Raw genomic sequence first — 19,121 nt, 5'->3', positions numbered from 1 at the left:
TGTAAAATTTTGGGCAGTGGCTTGTCCTGAATGCATTTGAGTCCATTTAAGGTTGAATTTCGGTGAGTTTGATCTGTTAACGGGTCGGATCGATCAACAGACTGACCTGAAGTGTTTCGGGTCGTGTTTAGGACCGAACGCAGGCGACGGTGGGGCGGTAAACTAGCAGACAGACCCGTCAGACCCACCGTCCGAAAGAGTGGAGCGGGACGGAGGTTAACCGTGTGACGCTTTCTGTTATCGCCATTAGTTTTGATGATTTCTTTGGCGATGATCCCAAATCCAGGAGAACTTTTTGCACTTTCGTCCATGTTGGTCTGGAGGAGGAACAGCAGAGATCAATGTCTTCAACTCAATAAAAGCCACGTTCACACTGCAGATTAATACAGATGTCACTCCTGTTTAATCAGTTCAAACAAATATACACAGTACTATCACAGTAAATAATGATGAATATGTTTAGACGTATTTATAATATACATTTCTGCTTCTGATTAACAGAGAAGGAAAGTACTTCTTAGGTTTTTAGTTGCAATTATAAACAACAACAACAACACCAACAAAATCCTATTGTACTTAAGTGTTTTTTGCACATAGACCATGATATTAATCCTGTAAAGATCATGTAAAGTATCATGTAAAAACAATACCATATAAATATGGTAATCATGGTTTTAGCATGTTCTTCTAGTAAAGTTAAATTATTTCGGAAGCATCATCATGAATGATGACAAGAATAAATCACACTGAAATACAAAACAGAGAGACACAGCAAGAGATAAGATTGAGACGAAGAGAGAGAAACTGACAAAGTGAATGAGAAACAAACATGTACCTGATGAAGAGGTCAGATTTACACACAGATCAACATGAAGAGCCACTTACAGTGTGACGGCTTCATGTCGCATCAAACACACTCAGCATCTGTTGCCATGGAGCCCTGAAAGACCAATCAGCATCTCTCTCAGTCTCTCTCTCTCTCTCTCTCTCTCTCTCTCTCTCTGTCCGTCTTTCATGTCGTGCCCTTCAGTAGCAGGATACGTGCAGCTCGCCTTTTTTTTTTTTTAGATCTGTCTGTCCGTCAGTTATGAGACAGATGGCAGGACAGAAGCTCTGACCAACACATTTAAAGTCCATCATGATTCCTGACTGACATCAACATTAGGATCTTAGTCAGGAAACAGAGTAGGAAATAGAGACAAATAGAGGGGAGGGGGGATGGAACAGTGACTGACCACTGGATGTGTATTCTATTTTATTATTCATTAAAATATTATTTTATTTATTATATCATTCATTTATTTTAATTGTATTATTTTTTCCAATTTTGTTATATATATATATTCAAACACTAGAGTCAATGCCCACTTGATGTTTTTGTTATAACATTTTATATTTAATGTAATTTAATTTCCAACATTACAATATGTGTCCACTATTTTATTTTATTTTTAGTTACAAAACTTAGTGAGCAGTTACAGTTTTACATTTTAAATTTTATTTTATTTTATTTTCATTATTATTTTTCTATTTAATTTTATTTTTATCTTATTTTTATCATAATTTTATTTTATTTTATTATTTATTTTATTATTATTTTGATTCCATTAGGAAACAGATTAGATGGAAAAGAATATTTTATTTTATTTTATTTTATTTTATTTTATTTTATTTTATTTTATTTTATTTTATTTCCAAACACTGCAGTCAATGTCCACCTGATGTTTTTTAACTTTTTATATTTTATTTAATTTGATTTCCAACAACAATATGTGTCCACTATGATACTTTATTTTGTTTTATTTTATATTTTATTTTATTTTATTTCCAAACTCTGCAGTCAGTGCCCACTTGAGTTTTTTTTTTTTTTTTTTTTTTTTTTTTACTTTTTAAATTTAATTTAATCTAAAAAAAAAAAAAAAAATATATATATTTTTTTTTATTTTATTTTATTTTATTCTATTTTATTTTATTCTATTTTATTAGGAAACGGAGTAGAGGAAATAGAGACGATTAGATTAGATGGAAAAAAATATATATTTTTTTTTATTTTATTTTACTTTATTTTATTTCTAAACTGTGCAGTGCCCACTTTTTAAATTCTTAACTTTTTAAATTAAAATAAATTTAAACTAACTTAATTTAATTTAATTTAATTTCCAACATTACAACCAGTGTCCACTACGTTATTATTTTTATTTATTTATTTTTAACAGCAGCACTACAGCAGGTGTAACTTGTGTCTCGCATATATCACGCTGTATTGTAGTTAACCGCGGTGTTGTCGTCGCAGTTCATCTCCACGCCGCGAAGTGTCGTTGTGACGCATCAGCTGCTCCGCGTGAGGGGAAATGCGTCAGTGTCCGTGTGACCAGAGGACTCCAGAGCTCACGGTAAGAGTTTATTTAATGTCTCGTAACTATCACAAACATATAAAACAACAGCGAAGCTGAAATAATCCGATGCGACGCGTTACATACGCGTTCATAAACGCATTATATTTATTATAAATATATACGTGAAGCATCAAAGCTCAAAGTCACGTGGAGGTTAAAAACCACACAGATTTACACACAACCGCTGATAAAACGTGAAAAACTACAGACACGAGCATAAGCGCACATGATGAGCGACGACTGGATAAAGACTCCGCGTCTGTCAGACTGTCTGAAACAGGAAACAGTGTTTCATAACACTGACAGGATTTTACATTGAATGGTGTTTTAATAATATTTGCTTCTTTTTAAAATAGTATTATATTTAAAACATCGCTGAATTGCGATTATGTATGATTATGTATGCTTTTAAAAAAAAGTAGTGCCGCAAAATCATATTAGATTATTAAAATATAAATGTATGATTATTATAAAACAATTTGTAGAATGTTTTCATATATATATTAATATTATAGAGAGAGAGAATTTCTGTAAGTAAAAAAAAAAAGTTTAAATATAAAAAGTAATAAAACTTAGTGTATGATAATTACATAAAATATTAGTAAGTAAAAATAATATAGAACATATTAAGTATTTATATGTATATTTTGATCTGATTTATTATAAATAAACTGCATCAGTTACACAACAAGAATTAAAAAGTTGATTAAAATGAGCATTGAACGAATTTTATCAGAGTTGTCTAATATGATGATGATGTTTAATAATAATGGTCTGTCTCTCTGTGGTGTCAGATGGCTTTCAGGCTCCTGGTCCGGAGGGTTTGTGGTGTTTCTGTCAGAGATTTGCAGCGTCTGCCGGCCGGCGTCATCTCGTGCTCCTCGTCCTTCTCTTCCTGTCTGAACACATCGCAGCCGTTCCTCTCGCGGTCGCTCCCGCACCGCCTCCCTCTGTCCTCCTCCAGGAGCGTGTCGTTTAACGTGCAGGACCACGAAGACTTCACCGAGAGAGTCATCAACAGCCAGCTGCCCGTCCTCATCGACTTCCATGCACAGTACGTACATGAAACCTCATGCTGATTACAGTCAGTGATCGTTATTCACTCACAGTTTCATCTGAAGCATCTAAATGTACACTATATCTAGATTTTTTAACATTTCTTTATTTTAATAAGGCAGTGTGTGTTCAGATTGTAAAATGTAATGTGTTGCGTCATCGAAAACAGTGCTAATTCATAATATTTAAATAAAAAATCAAGATGTTTTACACTGAAAAACATATTTAGCGTGATTAATGTGTACAGGATGGTTACACCGCATGACGTTATTTTGAAACTTTTCTTTAAAATAGTAGGTGGAACAGGTGTTGTGTTATTTATAGAGCGTTGTGTGTGTTTGACAACTCACTGACAGGTTTGTGTTCATTCAGAGATCACGTCAGTTTCTGTGAGCCTCGTTGTTGTGGCTCAGAGATCACAGTGGTGTGATTATAGTTTTGTGTGATTCTTCAGTGGGTCATGTTCATTTGGTAATATGTGATGGCGTATAAAGTGAAATCAGCTGATTTCTGCCGTGTGTTTGTGTTGTAGGTGGTGCGGCCCCTGTAAAATCCTCGGCCCGCGGCTGGAAAAGGCCATCGCCAAACAGAAGGGTCGAGTTGCCATGGCCAAAGTCGACATCGATGAACACACAGACCTCGCCATCGAGTACGGGGTATGACACAGGGCTGTGATCGTTAGCTAAAACTAATAATAACATTTTGTTAATTGAAATAAAATATACACTACCAGTCAAAAGTTTTTGAACAGTAGGATTTGTAATGTTTTTTTAAAGAAGTCTCTTCTGGTCACCAAGCCTGTATTTATTTGATCCAAAGTACAGCAAACAGTACAATTTTGAAATATTTTACCATTTAAAATAACTGTTTTCTATTTGAATATATATTAAAATGTAATTGATTCCTTTGATTAAAAGCTAAATTTTTAGCATCATTACTCCAGTCTTCAGTGTCACATGATTCCTTAGAAATCATTCTGATGTGCTGAATTGTTGTTCAAGAAACATTTATTATTATCATTTATTATTATTTATTATTATTTCCTTTTATTTAGCAAGGATGCTTTAAATTGATCAACAGTGATGATAAAGACAATTATATGTAACAAACGATTTCTATTTCAAGTAAATGCTATTTTTCTGAATTTTCTATTTATCAAAGAAACCTGAAAAAAATCTACTCAGCTGTTTTCAACAATATTAATAATAAAAAATGTTTTTTTTTTTTTTTTTGAGAAGCAAATCAAAATATTAAAATGATTTCTGAATGATCATGTGACTGGAATAATGATGCTAAAAATTCAGCTTTGAAATCTACTTGCATGTATATATTTATATTTCTATAATTCATATTATATATAAATGTTGAAAAAATTTAAACTTAACATTTTTCTTAAATATATACGTGTGTATTTATATTTACTTTTTTATATGTACTTTTATTTTGAATGTGATTAATCATGACTAATTGTTTGACGGCATAAATATATATAAATCTAACCATTTTTTCCTAAAATATGCATGTATATGTGTGTATTTATATAAACATAATAAATGAACACAGTACACATATATTTTGTAAAAAAACATTATTGTAAAAAAAATTATTGGATGTGATTAATCGTGATTAATCGTTTGACAGTACTAATAGAAATATTTTATATATAAATCTAGCAGTTTTTCTGAATGTATACATGTACATGTGTGTGTTTATATATAAATATACACAGTACACACACACATAGTATGTGAACAAACTTTCATTTTGAATGTGATTAGTCATGATTAATTGTTTTGCAGCCCTAGTAAGGATGCATTAAATTGATCAAAAGAGAGAGTAAAGACATTTGTAATGCTAAAAAAGATTTTTGTCTCTTTCCAACTTTTTATTCATTAAATAATCCTGAAAAATGAAATGCATCACTGGTTCCACAGAAATATTAAGCAGCAACAAATTTTAAACATTGATAATAATAAGATAATAATTTGAAATCACAGGAATAAATTACATTTTTACATGTATTCAAATAGAAAGCAGTTATTTTAAATAGTAAAAATATTCCATAATTGTACTGTTTTTACTGTACATTGGATCAAATAAATGCAGGCTTGGTGAGCAGACGAGACTTAAAAACCATTACAAATCTTACTGTTCAGTAACTCTTGACTGGTAGTGTATTTATATATTAAATTAGAAAAGAGGTAAATGTTGCCTTGGAAATTAACTGAAATAAGTTAAACCTGAATTTGGTTGTGTGTGTTTGTCATTTGAATTTGTTTTATGCACTACAATAACTGGAAATAAATTAAAACTAAAACTGAAATAAAAAAAGAATTAAACCTAAACAGTAGTATTTAAACTAGGCACAAAAACTAAATAAAAACAACAAAAGCACAAAATAAAATTACTATAAATTAAGTCAACTAAAAAAAAAATAGAAGCAAATTTAAAATATGAATAAATAGTTTACTTGTATAAATAATGCCTAAATAAATCTGGTACGAGACCTGAACTGCCTCTTAAAGGAGAAGTGAAAACAAAGATTCACATATAATTTACTCACCCCCTTGTCATCCAAGATGTTTATGTCTTTCTTCCTTCAGTCGAGAAGAAATTCTGTTTTTTGAGGAAAACATTTCAGCATTTTTCTCCATATAATGGACTGATGTGGTGCCCCGATTTTGAACTTCCGAAATACAGTTTATTCAGTCCTTCAAACGATCCTAAATGTGGTTGTAAATGATCTCAGCTGTGGAAAAAGGGTCTTATCTAGCGAAACGATCTGTTATTTTCATAAAAAGAATACAACTTATATACTTTTTAATGCCAAACGCTCGTCTTTTTTACTCTTTACGACTGAAGAAAGAAAGACATGAACATCTTGGATGACAAGGGGGTGACTACATTATATGTTAATCTTTGTTTTGGAAGTGGACTTCTCCTTCAAACATAAACACACATCAGCCATTAGTCATTTTTACATCAGTCTCCTCAGTATTAACGAGGCTGAAGTATATGATAGGTTTAGACCTGTGGTAAATGTTGAAAAACTTATTAAATCTCAAACTGAATCACTTTCATTTTCACATCCAATTAATTCATTTGAATCATCACTCAAACTCCAGGGCATCTTGAAAAACACCCTTAACATCACACTTTCAGCTTTATACTTCACTTATTTTGTTAATGGACTTCTATAAGGTGAAAACTGATTATGAACTAAATTTTAACAATGTGACCACCATAAAAATGTTGACATTATGCATGTTTTAGCAGGGTTGTTATTGCTAACTAAAACCATTAAAAAAAACACAAATCTAAAAACTTATAAAAATTTAATTTATCTTATACTTTCATTTTGTTTAATTTGAGGTCCTAAAATTACTAAAACTGAAAATAATAAAATAATAAAAACCTTGTAAACTACTAAAAAAATAAACAAATGACAAAATCACATAACAAAATTACTAAAACTAAAATTAAAATGAAATAAAAGCAAAACTAATTTAAAATATTACTAAAATAACAATGTCTCAAAGAAAACAATTAAATAAAATCTAAATAAATACATTGTATTTTCACATTGTAAAGTTCTCATTTATGTAAACAATAGAAATACATGCAAATACAATGCATTTCTCTACTGTCTATTATCATTTCTCTGAAATACTTGTCTGATTGGTCAATATTAGCATTCATCAGCGGGGTTATTATTGTTCACTAAAACAAAAACCAGAAGAAGCAGAAAATGAAGAAACAAATTTTGACTAGAGATAAATCAAAAACTTTAACTGAAATAAAGTAAAATATAAAAACTTGTTTCATTTCAGCTAGCTGATAAGGCAATATATTTTTCATTTTTATTTAGTTTAACTAGTATTAAAATATGTACTACTAAAACTGAAATAAAAAATAATTAAATTGTATAGACAAAATATTTTTATAAAGTGACAAACAAAAAAAATAATACAACTACAGTTAAATACAACATAGCTTGAATTTGTTTATTTTTATATTTTCTGTTAATAAAAATAGCATCTCAGTGATACTAAAATAGCCCTTTTGAGCTGTCAAATATTCATGGTCACTGACTGTCAATTACTAGCACATTCTGGGACACCAAATAAACAGACAGCAAATTATTATGGGATGTTGATTGTTCCTGATTTGCTGTAGGTGTCAGCAGTTCCCACGGTGATTGCTATGCGTGGCGGTGATGTCATCGACCAGTTTGTGGGGATCAAAGATGAAGACCAGCTGGATTCTTTTGTGGAGAAGCTGATTGGATAGTGTAGCTGTCACTCACCCCACCTCTAGCCCCGCCCACCTCCCGCTGGAAACTCTATTACATTTAATTACAGACACAGACAAACTGCACCAGAATGTCTTTGCTTCTCCATCTCTCCTGCTTTCCTTAACTGTGTGTATGTTGTTATGTGTTTTTAGAGGGTTTGTGGCAGTGCATTGTGTTTTACCACGGTAAAAATGTAGTAGTGTGTTCTCGGACGTTCTGTAAATGCTGTACTTTGCTTTGGAGGAGAACTGAAGGATCGATGGTACGGCAGACGCAGATCCTCATCTGGTCCACATGAGGGCGCTTCCTCTCGCTCTGCTGTTTTACACCTGAATGCCTACTAATGTGAACGTGTGTGATGATCAGGGTGTGTTTGTTTCTGTTGGTTTTCTTTCTTTTTTGGATCTGACTGTGAATTTTGCGCAGGATGCATGGGATTAATGATGGTTTTGTTTAGACTTCAACTCATATAAACTGTAATATAACCAACTAGTCAGATGAAATTATGAATAAAGCAACTGTACTATATTTAACTCACAGCTGTGGGCTTGTGTTTCATATTCTGGTCTTATAGTCTTGTTTTAAATACAAATTTTGGTGCAGTAAAAACTATTTTTATTAAGTGTGGATTAGGGCAGCAAAATGATAAGTTGTGGTTAATCGCATTCAGAATAAAAGTTTACATAAATACCAGTGTTGTGGAGTAACTAGTGACATGTAACGGAATTACGTAATTTAATTACAAAATAAATGTAATTGTAATTAGTTACAGTTACTGAGAAAAAATATGTAATTAAATTACAGTTACTTTTGAAAAATGCCAGTGATTACAAAGGGGATTACATCTGAATTTTTCCACACACCCACCCTCACTTACAGATTTAATTGACTTCTTTTAAATTGTATTGACTGCTCTAAAATGAGACACCAATGTTTCAGGAGTTTAGGACACAGAATAGGACACATGCTTATTCGATAACCGTTTTATTTCCTATTTGGGTTTATGCATAAACTTAATTTTTTAAGATTGTTTTTCCAATGCATTGTTAGATGCTAGTGTTTTCTGTCATAACTATGCAAACATTTGGTTTCAAACCCAGTATCATAGCTATTAAACTATTTCTTGTTATGATGTTATTTATGATATGATCTTGTTATGATGTATAGCGCAACTGCGCTCACGGTGACCTGAGTTCGATTCCCGTCTCGAGGTCCTTTGCCGATCCCGCTCCCCTCTCTCCTCCCAGCTCTTTCCTGTCATCTCTCTACTGTCCTATCACAATAAAAGGCATAAAAAGCCCAAAAATATAAGTAAAAAAAAAGTCTGGAAAAAAAGGTGAAATGTTGTGTAAGAAAACTGGTATGACTGCACTGTATCCCTAAAATGTCTAGTTTGAATTTGCCATTTGCTAGCAACTGATTTCTTCATGGAAGCTTTGCGTTCAAATATTTCAGCTCGGATCAGTGTTTCGTGTCTAATAATTTTAACACGAAACATCTAATAATCTATCAAGCAGCTGTGTAATAAGTGGGATAAATGTACATTCAGCCAGTTGTTATTGCAAAATAAAGATGTATATTATCCCCCCAATAATTGTAAATATAGTTAAAACATACATCTCATAACATTATTTATTGCTGTTTTAAATTTGCATTTAAAAGGTTAAAATAGGCCTTCATAAAGGTAAGTAAAAATATGAAGATGTAAAAATATGTAAAAGCTGATAGAACACTGATAAAAAATTATATATATATATATATATATATATTGTTTCAGAATAAATTGTTTACACCACCAAAAATCTCAGTGATGTGGTACTTTTTTTTTAGCATATTTTGTGTGGAATATTATCTGCTGCTATGAAAAGTTCACTGTATATTGTAGTAATAAATATAATTTATGACAGCGATGAAGTTTAGTTTTCTTTTTACATTGAACACATTAAATATTACATGTGTATGTAATATAAGGTGTATTTCCAATCCAGGTTTAGGTCTTAAATTTCATGTAAGGTGGTATTAAAAAGGTCTTTAAAAGTCTTAAATTTCACTTGCTCATATCTATAGAAACCCTGTATTATACTAGTATAAAAATTGTGATATTAGTGCTATCAAACAATTAATCACATTTAATCACATCCAAAAAAAAAAAGCTTTTGTTTACGTATGTGTGTATACAGTGTGTATTTATTATGTATATATAAATACACACACATGCAGTATGTATTTTAGAAATATTTACATGTACTTACATGTATATATTTATATTCATATAATTAATATTATATATAAATATTTAAATATATAAACGTAACAATTTTCTTAAAGGGGTCATCGGATGCTAAGTTCACTTTTTCATGCTGTTTGAACATTAATGTGTGTTGGCAGTGTATGTACAAATCTACCCTATAATGATAAAAATCCATGCAGCGGTTTTTAATTAATCTGTAAAAATAATATCCCCTTTTTCAAATCGAGCCATTCTCAAATGCCTGTCGGTGTGCCGTCACACCCACAGAGGCCACTCCCACAATAGTTGATTGACATGAGCGTTTTAACTCGAATCAGCTGTCACAGTCCTCCCTCTTCGTTTCAATGCTGGAGCAGTAATGTAAATTAGACAAGAATATCTCCGATTGAGCGACTGAAGTGTTGTGTTGCTGGATGTAATAATGAACATAGTGGTCGTCATTTACATCCCGACATCTGAGCCACTGGAGATGCAGTGGATTACCTTTGTTTGTGAAGGGAATGCGCCTCCTGATCTACATATATCCGTCTATGTTCACGCAAATCATTCATGATCCAGCTTCACTTACAGCAGAAGTGAGTATAAGGGGTTTTTTTATGAATCTTTGCGATCGCCTTATAGTTAGGAAGTTTAGCGGCTAAACGCAGCTAAATGCCGCTACATGCAGCTAACGTAAACAATAGCATCTTTCCACAGAGAGAAGAGAGGGGTGGGGCGAGCAGAGCTCATTTGCATTTAAAGGAACAACCCCTTAGAATGAGATGATTTTTGCAGAGCTCATTTTGACAAGGTAAAAAGGGTGTTGTTTTACAAAACCATTGAGAATTTTTAATCAAAGTATATTAGAGACTTTTTATTAAGACCCTAAAGAATCATATCAACTTGTGGAAAATGGGCATCCGATGACCCCTTTAAATACATACATGTGTGTATTTATATATACATTATAAACATACACAGTACACACACATTAATGTATACATGTATGCGTATGTGTGTATAGAGAGAGAGAGAGAGGGTATGTATAGTATGTAAACAAACTTTCATTTTGAATGCGATTAATCATGATTAATTGTTTTGCAGCCCTAGTAAGGATGCATTAAATTGATAAAAAGAGATCAGGACTATTATAGTTAACTAAAACCATAAAACAATTAATTTTTCTTACTTGGAAAAAAAAGTTAAACTTATTTTATTTCAACTAGTTGCTGGGAAAATCCATTTGGTTTAACTAAAACTAAAGTGAAAAATTTTGTTTTAATTAAAAAATAAAATAAAATAAAATAAAAACAAGAATATATAGACATATTAAAAAATAATCAAAATATCACAAACAACCAAATTACTAAACTTTTAACCAAAATTAAATTGAAAGCAGAAAATTTTAAAATAATTAATACAACTTAAATAGGTCATAATGATAGTAAAACTGCAGCAAATTGGCATATGTGACCCTGGACCACAAAACCAGTCTTAAGTCGCTGGGGTATATTTGTAGCAATAGCCAAAAATACATTGTATGGGTCAAAATGATCGATTTTTCTTTTATGCCAAAAGATCATGTTCCATGAAGATATTTTGTAAATTTCCTACTGTAAATATTTCAAAACTTAATTTTGAATTAGTATTATGCATTGCAAAGAACTTAATTTGGACAACTTTAAAGATGATTTTCTCAATATTTTGACTTTTTTGCACCCTCAGATTCCATATACTGAAATAGTTGTATCTTGGCCAAATATTGTTCAATCCTAACAAACCATAAATCAATGGAAAGCTTATTTATTCAACTTTCAGATGATGTATAAAGCTCAATTTAAAAAAACTGACACTGATTTTGTGGTCCAGGGTCACATATTAGAATGATTTCTGAAGAATCACGTGACAGTGGAGACTAAAGTAATGATGCAAAAAAATCATCTTTGATCACATAAATAAATTACATTTCAACATATATTAAAATAGAAAGCAGTTATTTGAAAATGTAATCTTTCACAACTTCTGTTCTACTATAAAATCCCAGTACGTTCCTTCAGAAAACAGCGTGTGGCGCACTTGAGTGAGTTTTCGGCGTGATTACCTACAAAACTGTGACAAATGACTAACAATGTTGCGTCGTCTCTGCGCAATAATTAAATAAAAGTTTTGTGTTTCTAGTGATGTACTTTCATTAAAACACCAGGGGACCCCAGGATTATTTTTAGCGGGGTCATTTATCCCGTATGGAAAGTCCGGGACCGTCCCTCAATTCCAACACTGGTTTTCGGTCTGTTTGTGGAGCGCGTGTGAAGCTCTAGAGAGGTGGATCTTGTTTTAGTTCAGCTCGAGGCTCTTTTTTACTAAAGGATTAGTAACCTAAATAACAACTGTGGGACTCATTCACCGACCCGTCTGTCATGCAGTCATAAGGAGAAAGCTGCGCAGTGATGCAGTGATCAGTTCACCAGGTGTGCTTTACGTAAGATGCTAACGGTCTGTCAGCGGCTGCAGGTATATCATCAGTTGTCTTGCTCTTTTGAGACAAATGACCTCGTGCTGTGTGATTTGCAACTTTCACAACTCAAATTTCCTCCAGACATATTTACTAAAGATGAACTGCAAAACTCGTGAAATGTCAGCTATAAGCTGTCAACTTAAAAAAAAAAAAATCAACATCATGTTAACCTCAAACAAGTCGAGTCTCATTATAACATCTTTCTCAAAGTAGCCGTTATATGATTTTCGCAAGCGACATGTGTACCTATAATTACAGCAGATGTTTTACAAGTAACTGATGTTTCCAGATTTCGCTTCTGTAATGACGCCATCGCGTCACCGCGTTCCTCACACATCTGCGCTGCGGTTCTTCTTGCTGCATGATGTCATCCAGCAGAACTCCAGCTACCAATCACAACCCGCCATTACCTGACCGCACATATGATATCATCACCTCACACCAGCCACAAGAGCTTCCTTTCAAAAGAGAAACTGTTATTTTTGCATCCCTGATATACTGTTGCTTTGATATTTTGAATTAGTTTTTTATTTTGTAATTTCATTTTTAGAATTTTTGTTGTCTATAAAGATTTTATCATTTTAGTACTTAAAGTGAAACTAAATGAGAAATATCTGAGCAGCTTAGACAAAGTCTCCGAATAAAAAGCTAAGACTTCTGATTAACCTGACGCTTTTGTCCGAGTAGAAAGTACTGAATAAGTCAGAGAACTACCCATTTGCACTGAACCGGGATGACTGGGAAAGTATCCAGCAGTGATTGGCGGTAAATGTGCTGCTGAATGGAGCATTGTTGCGTTACTCAGACCTGCGACAAAAACAACCGGGCAGAAGGTGAAAGAATGACGGAAGAGAAACTCTACACCTCTTCCGCTTTCAAACAATAGACCACACCTCCACCTCTCTCTCTCTCTCTCTCTCCCTCTCCCTCTCCCACTCTCTCTCTTTCTCTCTCTCTCACCACAGTCCTCTGTGACCATATAAGGCAAAAACAGCGCGAGTGAGACACGCTGATGAAGCGCCGCTGCAGAATTCCTGCGCTCTCGTTTCTTTCACACTCCGTCACTTTTCCCTTGCTCATGTTTAATGACTTTTTCTCAGGCTCTTTGACTTTAAAGCAAAAAAAAAGTGCTTACTTGCAATGTTCTCGCTAGGCTACATACCTCAGATGCTAACCGTAACACTTTGTGTATTTATTCAGCTATAGTTTGTGAAAGACGGTTGTCTTCAGATGTTTGTTTGAAGCTAACCGACACTACATGACTCGAGCTGGTCGCCTTTGATATTTGCTCTTGCACTTGTAGTTTCAAATCTGGCTGACTAGTCTTAAAGTTTGCACACCAGTGAGAAAGGAGAAATGAACAATAGCCAGTCAGTGACAATGTGTTTTTGTAGACTAACGTAGATGTTAACATCACCCAGGTTCCCTCAACAAAAATCCAATGAGTTTTTGATTCTTACACATTTTATCATGATAATCTTCTTAAACTTTTTTTTACGCCTAAACAAAGTCGACAGAAGTAAAATGCTAAATGTGACTATAAACAAACTACACCATGATTGTGTGACTCCAGCATCATCAACATTAAGCTTCCCTCATCTTTCAGTCTTATTTAAAAACATTTGCCCTGAAAGTTTGAGTTAGGATAGTTTGCAGAAGTGCGATTATAAACACAATCAGGCTGTGAAAGCAACTAGTGAGTAGTGTCGCATTACAAGTACCACCAGTTATGTAATCAGATTACTTTTTCAAGTAACTAGTAAAATAACACATTACTTTTACTTTTTTTCAAATAAGTTACTTTGTTGTAACTTGTTGGAGTGAGGTGAAGAGGCGTAGGAGTAAAAGTAACGTAATGCATTACTTTTGATAAGCTACACAAACTAGGCGACACAATTAGTTACCTTTTTATATGGAGTAACGCAACATTGTAATGCATTACTTTTAAAAGTAACTTTACCCAACACTGCTAGAGTAGATTAGTTTACCTGTTTTGTGTGTTTGTGTCCTATTTAGACACTTGCTAGCACCTTTTTTAAGGCAAGTAAAAACTTTAATATGAAAACTATCTGGTTTAAATTGAAAATATGCTGAGCCAGTGTTAACCACAGACCTGTTTCAGGCATTTAACCAAAAGCCCTTTGTAAAAAGTAGAAAGTGGACTTTAGGGCAGTGAAAGCAGACGTTCTAAAACAACTAGTTTTCAGGTTTTGGCCTACAAAAAACATGTAATTCTTGCAGCGCTCTACTGTGAGAGAGTGCAAAAGTATTTTAAAGTAATATTTTTTAAATATGTAAAAAAATACAAGTACAAATAATGTTTTCATTTTTTAAAATATATATATTTTTTAATACATTTATTTAGTCATGCAAATATGTAAAATTTATTAAAATACATAAATACATTTTTATTTTATTTTTTATTTTTGCATTCATTATTATTTTTCACATGTGCAAATAAATGTAAAATTAAACACATTTCTTAATATAATTTGATGACAAAGCATTAATACAAATAATCGACACATAAATTAAAGTATGTTTTAATCAATTTGATTTAGGGTTTGGTCTGTGGTATTTTTAAATTAACTTTATGTAAAAAATAAAACAATAGGAGTATATAAATCTTTATTATATGGTTATGTAAAAGCTAATAGCTATGTGACTAAGTGTCTGAAATTCTAAGTACCACTAATCCAGCTGGTGTTTACAGTAAATATCTGTATTTGCATATGCAGTATTTGCCATTTAAACAGGCTTTGAATGTGATACTTGCTCAGCCACACACAGATGTTTTTTTCTCTGTAACAGTCTGTGATGTGTCACAGAGAGTATTTCTGATGTGAGGAGGGCAAATTTCACAAGAAAAAGGAACCTCTGATGAACATTCCCGAAGGGAGTGCGTCAACAAGCGTCTTATCACGCTTCCTGCGCGCTCATTGGAGGAAGGCGGGAAGGGAGGACGGGATGCGTCGGCCTTTTCTTGCTCTTTTGTTGATGCTGATGTTTTTAATTATTTCGAGGTTTTGTTTGGAGCCATTTAAGGACAAACACACACAAACGCCAGCGCCAGAAGATCACTCATGAGAAAGAATCATGCATGGGAACCAACGCGTTGGGGTTGCGCAAAGAATTCTGGCACGGATAATTAATTTATTGTGGTTTAAACTCACAGATAAGTTCTCAAACACTGTAATGTAAGGTGAGGTCGCTGCAGCGACGGCACTCACAGAGAAAGTCTGTTTGTGTGCCATTATATGGGAACACACCCAGCGGCCGGGACACACCCAAACCGGGCGGCACACACACAACAGCAGAAGCGGAGCGGGTCAAACCTACGGGAGGAGGAGGAGAAGAGAGAGAGAGAGAGAGAGAGAGAGAGAGGTCAGAAGTGACCTTATTTGGTAATCTGTCTCTCTCTCCCACTGTCTGTCTCACTGCATCTGGCATCGCTCAGTCAGAGACCTTTGACTTTGCGTTTGGAATTCCTGTAGTTGCCCAATCGGCCCGAGAGCGATGTATTGATTTTTCCGACACATCGCCGAGCGCGTCCCGAGCGGAGGGTTCGCAGTGATTCGGGGCGACTGCAGGCTTCAATAAACATTCCTCACACGCTGATAAAATACTCCTGGCAGGTCTTTCCGTCGTTTTCCCTGGATCATCATTCCGCATTCCTCGGATACTTCAGTCGAGCGTGCAGCCTGGAGACGCACCAGCCTCCCGCATTCGATCATTCATGCGTGCGCGCGTTCACACGTGTTTGATCGGTACTTGGCTCATAGTTTACAATCTATAGCACACAGTCACATTTGCATTTGTACTTATTATTAAATCCAAAATAATTTACATGTGAGAAATAATCAATTAGTTAATATTCAGTTTGAATTGAATACATAAATAATAAAAAAATAATAATAATATGACAATAACGTAATGATGCTATACAACAGAGCAAACACCTGATCAAGGCCTCCACGTGCATTTATTTGTGTACTTCTACAGTAAGATGTGCAGATAAAGTTCAGGTTTTGCGTGTTTGCATGTTTTTATCTTGATTTTTCATGTTTTGAATGAGTGTCAGTTTGTGTTTACAGCTCACAGCAGGAAGATGTTTATGCAGTTTAAATATTCTAGACTCAATATAACAATAAAATATAATACAAATTAATTAATATTTAAAAATTACAGATAGATAGATAGACAGACAGACAGATCTTATTGATCTGTCTATCTATCTATCTGTCTATCTATCTATCTATCTATCTATCTATCTATCTATCTATCTGTCTGTCTATGTATCTGTAATGTTTCAATATTAATTTATTTTAATGAAAGAGAATGAAGATATAAATGTACTTATGTATGATAGATAGATAGATATATAGATAGATAGACAGATAGATAGATAGAAAGATAGATAGATAGATAGATAGATAGATAGACAGATAGATAATGAAATATATAATTAGATAGATAGACAGACCAATAAATAATAAAAGATAGAATTACCGATATAGATAGACAGACAGATAGATAGATAGATCTGTTACTATACTAAAAACAAACTTTTAAAGTAGTAAAATAAACTATGTAAACATAAATATTTGAATGGAAATAGTAAAATAAACTTGTCATATTGTGGAATGCATGTCAACACTGACACTCATTATTTATTAAAAGAAAGTGTTTGTGAAGAAATTTCCTGATTCCAGACATTCCTCTATGTGTGTGTATGTGTGTGTAAACACGGTCCGGCGACTTATATGGTCACAAAAGCACAAAGTCGCGCACATACCTCAGACATTAAACACACATACGGGCCCCTGCGGCCCAACTATTTCAAGTTCACCCTGTGAGGAGAACTTTGCCGCTTCGACACGCCCACACAACGCTCATGATTGGCCGAGGCGCTTGGGAATGTAGATTGAGCGTGCTGTGATTGGCGGAGGGGCGGGATGATGGGCGGTGACGCGCGGCGCAGACTCCACCCCGCCGGGACCGCACCCCGAACCATTACAGGAGGACGGAGTTCAACTACCGAGTGGAAGAAGAGGGAGGGAAGAGGAAGAAAGGAGGAAAAAAAAAAAAAGAAAAGAAAGAACGGAGCGAACTTGTGCGCAGTTGCTGTGGATTGAAAAGGGAAGTTTGGAGCGCAGCGACACGGATCCACACTGAGTCCCTGGAGTTTCTCACAACCCGAACTCCGAGCGTCTGCATCTGATTAGCAGGTAAACCAGCCGCACGGCACCGGTTCGATTTGTTGCGTTCACTCCGCAGGTCCATTCAGACGCGGCGAGGAGAAGCAGGAAGCGCGCAGAGCGCCGCTGGGTGGGACTCCCTGACGCGACCTGATTTTGCTGCACTTTCAAACTTCTGCGAGAGAAATCGCAACGCTTCATCGTTGTAGCGTGCAAACTGGGGAACTAATAAACTGTGACGCGTCAGATCGGCGAGAACGGACGCGGTGAGTTTCAGGAAGTGCTCGAGCTCAGGGAACACCGGCTCGCGTGGGCCTCAACGGGGTCCGCGACACGCGGAAATGCATTGATGACACAAAAAATCGTTATTTGCGCAGAGTAGAATGCAGTGCTAGGCCAGCATGATGTCAATGTACGCGTCTCCAGACGAGTGACGTTTCGCGGGGCTCATTACGTCATTGCTCGCTGGAAACTGGGCCGAGCGGCGCGTTCATGGTTCCGCCCGTGGTTTAGGGCAAACTTGAATCCGCGAGATCTTACCTGAGTAGAAAAATGAACGTGGAAAGATGTAAAAGTAGTTACTGACACTTTCAGTGAGTTCTTGCAAGTTGGTGACGATGACAAATAGATAAAACGGTTCTATATCCGGGCGGTGCATCTATAACCGCTTTTTATAATTGTATAACATTCCTCAGAGGCTGTAATAAACCTACACTAGTTAATATTTGAAAAGCGCGCACACTGTCGTCCGTGGGAGCGCGCTGCGCGAGCTCGTGCTTCTTGGTGTGTGGCCGACGTTGCAGCTAGTAACGTTACAGTGTTACAAATAAATCAGTTTGTGCTGTACTACAAATTAAAGTCTTCTATAAAAGAGCTTAACGTGCTTTGAGAAATCTCAGGCGCTTACCGTTTTTGCTCAGAACTTGATTATTTACACAACGACAGGAAAATGAACAGGATGTTAGCCGTTGAGTGATTGACAGTTAGCTCGCGTGAAGATGTCGGCGCCACGGCCTGATTTGATTGTGATTTGTTGTGGTTCAAAATCACACGCAAATCGGTGTCTAAGCCACGTGACCTCTCAGATTCACACCGATGTGAGTGTGCACGACAGTCTTGGTCATCATTACAGTGAAATACTTGTGTCTACATGCTCTTTGTAGTTATTAACGGTGTGCTAAGGAGCAAATACTTCTGGTGTTAATGTAGACTAACCAGTTTCACTTTCTTAGACGTCTGCAGTAGACACCTGGCCTGTGTGTGTGTGTGACCTGGTTTTCCACGAGCGAGTGTGTGTCTAGGACGCTGTGACCCAATAAAAGCACATGCTGGTCTTATTCTGCGTTTTGTTTTAGTGGTTCTCGTTTGTTAATCCCAACACACCGCTTACGTTTGGCAATGCTAGCATTTCTGCAGCATTTATCCTGTGCAC

General features: G+C 34.8%; 2 protein-coding genes across 4 annotated transcripts in view; both read left to right on the top strand.

Annotated features, from left to right (window-relative positions):
* Positions 1–2,286: 2,286 nt before the first annotated feature.
* txn2 (thioredoxin 2) lies at positions 2,287–8,279 on the top strand. Its single transcript, XM_051106702.1, has 4 exons — positions 2,287–2,393; positions 3,191–3,450; positions 3,985–4,108; positions 7,629–8,279. Exons 1-4 carry the CDS (start codon positions 2,352–2,354, stop codon positions 7,740–7,742), a joined length of 540 nt encoding a protein of 179 aa, XP_050962659.1. The 5' UTR covers positions 2,287–2,351; the 3' UTR covers positions 7,743–8,279.
* A 9,239-nt stretch (positions 8,280–17,518) lies between these two features.
* The window catches only part of LOC127163351 (myosin-9), a 49,149-nt gene continuing 47,546 nt past the window's right edge, over positions 17,519–19,121 (top strand). For 2 of the 3 annotated variants that reach the window (XM_051106546.1, XM_051106543.1), the window contains exon 1: positions 17,519–17,719. The gene's annotated coding sequence lies outside the window, so the exon portion shown is untranslated. Of the gene's footprint in view, positions 17,720–17,816; positions 17,956–19,121 lie in introns of those variants that run through there. The other variant, XM_051106545.1, reaches the window with a different exon arrangement.

Source organism: Labeo rohita, chromosome 3, assembly GCF_022985175.1.
Source record: "Labeo rohita strain BAU-BD-2019 chromosome 3, IGBB_LRoh.1.0, whole genome shotgun sequence".
NCBI lineage: Eukaryota > Metazoa > Chordata > Actinopteri > Cypriniformes > Cyprinidae > Labeo > Labeo rohita.
This window is presented reverse-complemented; position numbering and strand designations above follow the sequence as displayed.

Bases quoted from the DNA above. Each gene is read 5' to 3' on its own strand.
- txn2 (XM_051106702.1), top strand. From the start codon at position 2,352: ATGCGTCAGTGTCCGTGTGACCAGAGGACTCCAGAGCTCACG. The intron at 2,394-3,190 runs GTAAGAGTTTAT...CTGTGGTGTCAG, and splicing joins AGAGGACTCCAGAGCTCACG to ATGGCTTTCAGGCTCCTGGT. The intron at 3,451-3,984 runs GTACGTACATGA...TTTGTGTTGTAG, and splicing joins CTCATCGACTTCCATGCACA to GTGGTGCGGCCCCTGTAAAA.